The 9,282-nt window shown below is 48.8% G+C and overlaps 2 protein-coding genes across 2 annotated transcripts; both read right to left on the minus strand.

Moving 5' to 3' along the window:
* Positions 1 to 505: 505 nt before the first annotated feature.
* Positions 506 to 1,462, minus strand: LOC104458826 (olfactory receptor 51E2-like). The gene has a single exon (XM_010074467.1). It carries the CDS (start codon positions 1,460 to 1,462, stop codon positions 506 to 508), a length of 957 nt encoding a protein of 318 aa, XP_010072769.1.
* Positions 1,463 to 7,197: 5,735 nt separating this feature from the next.
* Positions 7,198 to 8,172, minus strand: LOC104458681 (olfactory receptor 51G2-like). Its single transcript, XM_010074468.1, has one exon. The coding sequence runs from the start codon at positions 8,170 to 8,172 to the stop codon at positions 7,198 to 7,200; it is 975 nt and encodes a 324-aa protein (XP_010072770.1).
* Between the last annotated feature and the right edge of the window lie 1,110 nt (positions 8,173 to 9,282).

The raw sequence follows: 9,282 nt of genomic DNA on the forward strand, positions 1-9,282 counted from the left end.
GCATTCTTGCATCTATGTCACTGCTGTAATTATTTTATTTAGAGATTGTTGCTACGACCAAAGTTTCTGACAAAAATTTTGCTAAAATGTATTTGGAAGGTGAATGTACCACAAGCAGAAACCATGAATTAACTGAACCATTCAAAAACCACTGCAGCATTCACTAAGCTCTGCCATTGTTATGGGGGAGATGAGAACAAAGAGGTGCGATGTCAAGACATCTTTATTAGTTTGCTGAGCCGCTTTTCCTTCCCATTATGCTACCTAGTGGGTCAGGGTTGGGTTTGGCTCATTGTGGTAGATTCACTCCATGTCTGGTGAGGATAAACACTCTTGGAAGGAGTTTACAATTCTAATTTGTTTTTTTCCCTTGTGGTACCATCCTCAGAGTCTCCTATTGTGTGCTTGGTGCCATACAAACAGAGGATGGTCCTGCACCAAAGGCTCCAGGTGTAAAACAAGATGAGCTGGTGTGAGGATACAGGAGACAGCAGCTGAGCACAGGTCACTGGGCAGTTCTCTCACTGTACATGTGAACTAAATTCAAGATCCTCCTCTGTATCTGTTTGGTCCTCACCCCGTAGATGATGGGGTTGACCACAGCCGGCACCAGGATGTAGATGTTCCCCATGGTGATATGGACCAGTGGAGCCAAGTTCTTCCCAAACCTGTGCACCACAGACAGCCCAATCAGGGGCACATAGAAGGCCAGGACCACGCAGACATGGGCAACGCAGGTGCTGACTACCTTGAGCCTCTCCTTCCATGATGCCAACCTCAAGACAGCCTTGAGGATGAGGACGTAGGAGAGGCAGATGAAGATGGCGTCCAGCCCCATGACCAGCAGGATGGCGGTGAGGCCGTACACCACGCTGGGGGTGGTGTTGGCGCAGGCCAGGTTCATCACGTCCTGGTGCAGGCAGAAGGAGTGTGACAGCACCCGGGAGCTGCAGAAGGGAAGGGGCAGGAGGAGCAAAGGCAAAGGCAAGAAGAAGAGGACTCCCCTGGCCATGGCCACCAGCCCAATTTTGGCTGTCGCAGCGTTGGTGAGGATGGCGGTGTATCTCAGCGGGTGGCAGATGGCCACATACCGGTCCACGGCCATGGCCAGGAGGACAGTGGACTCAATGGCCGAGAGGGTGTGGATGAGGAACATCTGGACCAGGCAGGAGCCGAAGCTGATCTCCCTGCTGTTGAACCAGTAGAAGGAGAGGACGCGTGGCACCGTGGACGTGGACAACGCCAGGTCGATGGCAGCCAGCATGCAGAGGAAGAAGTACATGGGAGCGTGCAGGCTGGGCTCTGTCTTCACGATGAACAGCACGGCGCAGTTGCCCGCGACTGCCAGGATGTACACGGAGCACAGGACCATCGCCATCCAGAAATGGGCAGCCTCCAGCCCCGGGATGCTCGCCAAGATGAAGGAGGATGGGCTGAGGTCAGAGCTGTTGGGGAAGGGCATGGCACGTGGGGTGAAGAGCTGGCATGCTATGCCATGGCACATCCTCTTCTGCAACGGAAAGAGAAACAGCGGCTTTATGAGTCCTTTCCCATGGCTGCGAATCGCCTGGGGCTGTGCTTGTAAAATGCGAGGGAATCTTATAGTTACCATACGGACACGGAGAGCTCCTCTCTTATTTCTTTATCCCATTATGGCTATATGCAACAACATATACAGCTGCAGAACGGTGGCATTTGAATCTGAACAGGAATTGCTTGGATTCTCTTAACTGCAGAAGACTGCAAAATCAGCGTTTTAAATGAGAAACCCAACAGCTGAACTTGTTTGCTTTTCTTTTCAATGGTCAAAATTAAAAAGAAACACAAACAAACCAACAACAGATTTTTAGTGCTTCCTGTTCAGCTTCAGTTCTGCTTGAGTCTTTCCATCTGTGCCGCGCTGCCCCGTCAGAAATGTGCTTTGTGAAACTGGCTGTGCCGCCTCCCACGGCCCCCCGCTCCCAAGTGCCGCAGACACGCACTGCGCCACACACGTATGGATTTGTTTGCACACACAAAGTGGGTTTTCATCCTTTTTGCCTGAAAACACATACGGAAATAGCAGAATATCTGTAGAGCAAAAAAAAATCTGATTATTCACCTTATTCTGTATCTGTAAACTTTCCAGGAATGCTGTGATCCGAGAAGAATGTCAGGAAGATGTGCAAAAGCCTTTTTAGGTGCCCTGCTATTCTCAGGGATCAGATTTTTTAAAAAAATATTGGGATTTCTGGGATGGAGCACCAAAGGTTGGTGCAACAGCAGCATCAGAGCCCCAGCACTGCACAGCCCAGCGGGAGGGCTTGGGATGGGGTGCAGATCCTGCCTGACCCCCAGCCCCGAGCTTTGCGGGACTAGCTTGACCCCCAAGGGGGTGTGGGACTGCATTCAGCCCCCCCAAGGACCAGTGCACTGGAATAAATCCCCCATCTCCCCTGCCCCATATGGGCAGCATGAGGTCAAGCTTTCTGATTATTTCTTTCGTGCCCTGTCCGTGTAAAACAAGAAGGGAAAATGTTTTTATGGGAAGCTGGGCAGGTTATTAATACTGATATTTTTAAAGTAATATTCGGTTGTGAAAATGGCTTTTTTTTTTTTTTTTTACTGCACATGGGTGATGAAGCCCTTCTCCTAAAATAGCAATCATGTTTTATTTCCCTGATGTGGGGTTTTTTCCCATCTGGGATCTATAACAAACAAGACTCCTACTCTAGGTTTTTATATACAATTTACAAAGAGTGTGGGCGGACTCTTGCTGTCAAGCTGCCTAAAAGCTATTCTAGCGATGAAATTTTCAGCAAACCACTTAAGGCTGAGGTGCAAGCTGAATGAACAAAGTGCTTCAGGAATTGCCAGCAAGTGTCTGAGCCGGCTTACCTGCCAGCCGCTGGAGTGTCATTACGGTGTGAGCCTCTTTGTACAATGTCTGCCACCCTCTTCATCTCTTTTGAGAGGATGGCTGTGAGAGTCAGACACACACAGAGTAAATAATCCCTGGATGCTTCGGTTCATCTTTAGTTCTTTGGCATCAATAAATGCGCCATCATTTGCAGCAATGACACAATTTTGGATTGCTGGTGGGGTGAAGATTGGCTGCTGGAAGGAGCTTGCTTTCTGGAGAGATGAAAAGTGGATCCATGTCTTGAAAACCACTAGTAAATGCAGATTTATTTTCCTAGGGTGATCCTCCCAGCAGCAAGCCCCAGTGACTGCATTTAAGAGATAAACATGTTCAGGCAGGAAAACCACCCGAGCCAGGGGACTGCTAGCAGCAGCCACAGCAGCTGATCCCAGTGAATGCTCATAAACATTGACCAGACCTGTCCCACGGAGCCAAAAGTGGGCTGAGACCAGCCTCCCAGGATGGGGCAGGCAACGGGACAGGCTTCACCCTCTGAATCCATCTCTCCACTGCTCCCTGCTGCCATGTGGCAGTGAGATGGGAATATATATATATATATACACAAACACCCTCAAAAGCTCTCTGAGACATTTTTTCCATTTCATCTCACCACAAAAATAAAAATATACATCAAGCCAAAATATTACTTCAGAGGGAAAAGGGAAAAGAAACACTAAGAACACAAGGCATCGCTCAAATTCAAAACATTTTCGAACCAAAATTAAAACCTCATCTTAATTTATGTCTTGATCAAATGTGGTTTGTGTTTGTTTTTCCTTTTCTAGCTGCTTGTCATCACTTGTAAGCAGAAAAGCTGGACCCACTTGTAGCTCTGCTGCTGTTTTATAAATACGCCCAGGTCCTGGCTAAGTTAAGTCGCGCTGGGCAGGCACTTGAGTCGTGCAAGTTATCACGGTACTAAAGCGAGCAGGACACGGCTGGAGCCCCATCCCACCATCACACACTCTGTTAACCTCTTCCTTGCCTCCAGGGACATCCCTGGCTGCTGACAGCTCACCCTGTCCCGGGCGGTGCCCAGGCATGGATGGGGGGTAGCAGCAGCCAGGGAATAATCATAGAATCACAGAATGGTTTGGGTGGGAAGGGACCTTAAAGCCCACCCAGTGCCACCCCCTGCCATGGGCAGGTACACCTCCCACTAGCCCAGGTTGCCCAAAGCCTCATCCAGCCTGGCATTGGATGTCCCCTGGGATGTGGAGTAGAGCCAACCCAGCTAGTGAAGGAGGAAAGGATAGATGTCGATGTGGCCAAGAAGCACCAAGCGTCTCCAAGACAGAGAACTGTCCTCATCCCTCTTTTAATTATAGTATGGACAAAGCCACAGAGGGCAGCAGGGACTGCAGCCTGGCTCTGCATGAATGAGGGGAAGGGGAGAGAATCCTAGGGCAGGGATCGAAGAGGGTTCAGGATGGGAGGAGATGGCAGTGGGAATCAAATGGAGGTGGCAGGAATGGCCTTCCTCCTTCTCCTTCTCCTTCTTCTCCTTCTCCTTCTTCTCCTTCTTCTCCTTCTCCTTCTCCTTCTCCTTCACCTTCTCCTTCTCCTTCCCCTTCTTCTTCTCCTTCCCCTTCTCCTGCTTTCTCCTTCTCCTTTCTTCTCCTTCTCCTTCTCCTTCTCCTTCTCCTTCTCCTTCTCCTTCTCCTTTCTCTTCTTTCTCCCTCTCTTTCTCCTTTTTCTCCTCCTTCACCCCCCTTTCCTTCCCCTTCCTCTTCCCCTTCTCTCCCTCTCTCCCTCTGTCTCTCCCTCTCTCCATCTCCCATTCCCCCTTCTCCTCCTCTTCCCATCCTTCTCCTCCTCCTCTCCCCAGGTGATGCCTCTGATACATCTCACACCGCTCTCCCCATACCTCATAGGAAATAAATTCGTTGGCAAGCACTGTAAGTGATCCCATGGTGTAGAGCGGAGAGCTCAGGGCAGCACAGAATAGGAATTAAGAGCTTTAAGTGGTTCGTTTATCTCTTTTTTCTCTCACACAGATGTTAAACCACAATTAAGTTTCCCACTCCCAGACACAGCCACAAAGGTTTTTGAACATATGATCCTAAAAGACCGTACCTTGCACAGAGGTTCCCAAATCTGGAGCGTCCGCTTGGCACCCTCCGGCTACCCAGGTCGGGAAGCAAATGGGGAGAAAGCTGGAGCTCTGCTGAGCTGGGCGATGGAGATGCGCCAAATGCGCTGCAAGCTGCGGTCTCTAGCTGCGCTAATAAATGTGCTAATAAATGTCCTAATAAATCTCCCACACATTTCCTCCCTGGCTGTTCTCACTGTAGCACAGGCTCCTTAGGCTTTTGCTGTTTCAGAGGATGGCTGCAACCGGGAAGCCCAGACATCCAGGGAGAAACTCTGGAAGTTCTCAGAATGGGAGCAGCGGCTGTGCGAGGATCCTGCAAGGTGAGCATTGCTCCATCAAAGCTCTTTTCTAGGCTGTCCTTCTGAAAGTTGTGCTTGTTCCCTTATGTTAGTCTTTCTTCTAGGACAAGGCTGGACCTTAGATGTTTTGAGCAGAGAGTGCTCCCCTTAGGTGCTATCTCAAGGCAAATGGACCTGCACCCTGGGACCTGCCATGCTGACGCTCCAGCAGAGCTTCTGGGGGTGGTCTGCTGAGCAGCATTTCACCCCGTGCGTGCCCCACTGGGATTCTCGGCAAAACAACTGGCACGCCACACAGCAAACGGTGGCCTGGGAATACTCCCCTTGGGAATCTTCCCTTCTCCCTGTCCATGGTTTCATGGAGATGTTCCCTCGTTATTCTTTTCTCTCTATTCCCAGTACTGTTCTGCGTAGAGCAGAACAGAAAAAGACACTACTCCTGGGTTAGTCTGAAGTGTGCAGCAGGCGGAAAACAGTCCAGTTCTGGTGTGTAATGCCATCCCAGTATCTTCTGCTGCTTCACCCTTACAAGGTGAACAATGACCATTTCTTCCCATTCTCCACCATGGTCCAAACTGGCCAAAATATGGCTTAAGACCAACGAAAACACAGCTCCGCAGTTTGGAGGCATGGAAGATTTTGGGTCATTTTATTCTTTCTGTGGGAGTCAGCAAGCCAGGAGGATCGTGAAGCCCTTCTGCACGCCTGGCTGAGACCGTCCTGCAGCAGAGCAATGAGATGCTGGGAGACACTGTGATCTCCCAGCTGTGGACTGCCCTGGAGATCTCCTCCTCCTGTCCCTCTGAAGGACACAGTCAGTACCTGGCAGTCCTCAGCTGGAAGATTGTAGTATGTGGTCCATAGCGTCAGGAAGTTTAGCCATCCCTATATTTTCAAACCCCCTTTTTCCAGCAAGAGCGCCAGCCACACCAGACCCCTAAGCACCATCCTGGTGCGTACCTAATTCATACAGTCCTGTGCTCATCTACAGCAAATCCTGAAGATTTTAAACAGCTCCAACCTAATATCTCTGCATCATACAAACAAAACAAAACAAAACAAAACAAAAAAAGGCTTCATCAAGTCTTTTAACCCTTCACAATGAATAGATGTCTTTTATTGAAGATGCTGCACACACTAAATGCAATGCAAAACAATGTCTGGAACGTTAGACTTGGCAAGATGGTAAGGCTCAATGACATGAGAAAGAGATGCAAAAGCAGCAGTTTCCATCACTGTAGATGTGTATGGCACTTCAGAAACACAGATGAAGAAGATGAAGGCTGAGCCCATTTTTTAGGAGGACTGAGAGTGGTGTGGCCCCACTTAACAGGACCTCATCTTCAGAAAAGGCCCCGTGCTCAGCCTCTGGGGCTGAGCTCCATCTTCTGGGATGTTTGCAGCTGAACAGCCAATGACTGGGTTATTGAGTGGCTCTGAACTCTCGGCCCAAGCCCTGTCCTGTTGAGTTGTAAGAGGCGGTGAGGGAATGAGGACCCCATGCAAGCAAGTCTGAGCGAAGATTACATGCTAGTATGTGGCTGTTAGAGTTGCACAAAGTCCATTGCAGAGGTTCTCTGGTCCACCCCATCGTGTGACTTGAGAAGAGGAAGTCATGCAGCCCATTTTTCTGTAATTGTCTCTTTGATACAGACTTCCATCTGTGAGTATCACCGGCATTAATGCTCGTGGAGTTCACAGGCTGCTGCAAGGGACAAAAGCACCAGGCAAGAACAAGACACGGAAGATCACAGCTCTGGGTTGAGGAACAGCATCTGAGTGGTCCCGCAGTTATTTCATCTGGCAGTGACCTCCGTGGATGGAGCACCAAGAAACCAGTCCACTAGCTCTGATGAAGAAACCAGTCCACTAGCACTTTCGGGCAGAACTGGTGGAGGAAGCTACCAGTCAGACTCACTCTTCCTGCGCAGCGCCCTGAGCAAAGCCTCACGGATGTGGCTGGATTTGATGCTGTAGATAACGGGGTTGAGAGCGGGGGGAATTATAAGGTAGGTGTAGGCCACCAAAGTGTTAACCAGGGGAGGAACGTTCTTCCCGAAGCGATGGATCATGGACAGGCCGATCATTGGGATGAAGAACACTAGAACAGCACAAATGTGGGAGACACACGTGTTCAAAGCCTTGAGGCACTCCTCCTTGGTGGCAAGGCCGATGACAGTTTTAATGATCAGGATATAGGACAGCACAATGAAGATGAAGTCCATCCCCACCGTTGATAAGAGAATTATCATACCGTAGAAGACATTGACTTTTATATCTGCACATGCTAGGTTCATAATATCAGGATGGAAGCAAAAAGAATGAGAAAGCTCAGTCTTCCGGCAATAGGTTAGTCTCTTGAGCAAGAAGGGGATGGGAAGGAGAGAGACCACAGCTCTCAGTATAATTGCCAGACCTATTTTTATGATGGTCGTCTTGGTCAGGATGGATGAGTGTCTCAGTGGACGGGAGATGGCAATGAAGCGGTCAAATGCCATTGCCAGGAGCACAGAGGACTCAGTGAAGGACAGTATGTGGATGAAGTACATCTGAGTGAGGCAAGCGTCAAACCCAATCCTTCGGATATCAAACCAAAAGAGTCCCAGAGTAGTAGGCAGCGTACACAGAACCAAGCCCAGGTCAGTGACCGCCAGCATGGAGAGGAAGTAGTACATTGGTTCGTGAAGACTTGGGGTCTTCTTGATGATGAAGACGATCATGCAGTTTCCCAAGAGAGCAATAAGGTACAGGGCACAGAAAGGGATGGAGATCCAGTGGTGAAGGGCTTCCAGACCCGGGATACCCATCATGAGGAAAGCTGAAGGCTGATAGAAGGAGCCATTGAATTCCCGCGTGGCGTGTGAGTCATGCTCCATCCCAGCTCAGCTCTCACATAACCTATACCTAAAACAGACCAACAACAGAAACTCCACACAGCTGGGCTCTCCACTGACTATAGAACCAGGTAATGACAAGTGTCACATCCCTCCACCTCCCCACCAACCTGTGCAGATGCCCCCATGCTGTTTGGCAGAATGTGCTGGGTTTGGCTAGGATGGAGTTAATTTTCTTCTTAGTAGCTGGTACAGGGCTATGTTTCTGAATTGCTTTCATGTGCAGATTTTGCTTTACCTATTAAATTATCTCAACACACAAGTTTTCTCACTTTTACTCTTTTGATTCTCTCCCCCATTCCACTGAGGGCAGAGTGAGCGAGCGGCTGCGTGAGGCCTATTGCCAGCTGGGGTGAAACCATGACAGACAGTTATAAATACCATAGTATCACATATGACTACATACTTTTTTTTCCATTAAACTATATCCATTTTATTAATTAAACTATAAATGAAAGAAATGGATGGACTTTTTTCTTTTAAAAATAATATTTTTTTTTTCTTAAAATGAAAGTGAAAGCCTTCCTGGTGAGTGCTACTGTTTTGCAGTTGTCCCCAAATTCCACAGGTTGAGATGCTGAACTGAGTGAGCAAATGCTTTTTCTATGGTCATCCCAGCCAGGACTAAGCTGTTAAGCAGACGGCTTCTTTTTGATGCTAAATGGAGAGAGGAGGACGTGAAAATGGTGAAGGGTTTAACTCTGACTTCTCAGATAAGAAATCAACATTGGAAACAATGACAAAATATAACAGAGAATCAGGCAGTTAGATGCTACTGCTCTCAGCACAGATGGCCACCAAGGTCAGGTGGATTTTCAGCAGCTCTCACACCCAAGTTGTTGCTCATTTCATAATCTACTGTGCTATCAGGTGGAGGGAAATAAATGAGCAAAATCCCACTTGTGTGGTGCCTGGGGCTTTTATCGATAACAGGCAAACACAAGCCAAAGCATGAGAAGTTGCAGGTCCAGAAGCACTGGGAAGATGTTCATGAAAAGTCTCTGGGTCCGAATCAGAGGGGAGCCACACAGTGGTGTGGTTTCTGCACAGGGGTCAGGAGTAGCAGAGGTCACAGAATCACAGAATCACAGA

The sequence above is a fragment of the Pterocles gutturalis genome, unplaced genomic scaffold (assembly GCF_000699245.1).
Source record: "Pterocles gutturalis isolate BGI_N339 unplaced genomic scaffold, ASM69924v1 scaffold21957, whole genome shotgun sequence".
In the NCBI taxonomy this organism is placed as follows: Eukaryota; Metazoa; Chordata; class Aves; order Pterocliformes; family Pteroclidae; genus Pterocles; species Pterocles gutturalis.

Excerpts from the sequence above, each read along its gene's own strand:
- LOC104458681 (XM_010074468.1), bottom strand. The coding sequence starts at position 8,172 with ATGGAGCATGACTCACACGCCACGCGGGAATTCAATGGCTCCTTCTAT.
- LOC104458826 (XM_010074467.1), bottom strand. The coding sequence starts at position 1,462 with ATGCCCTTCCCCAACAGCTCTGACCTCAGCCCATCCTCCTTCATCTTG.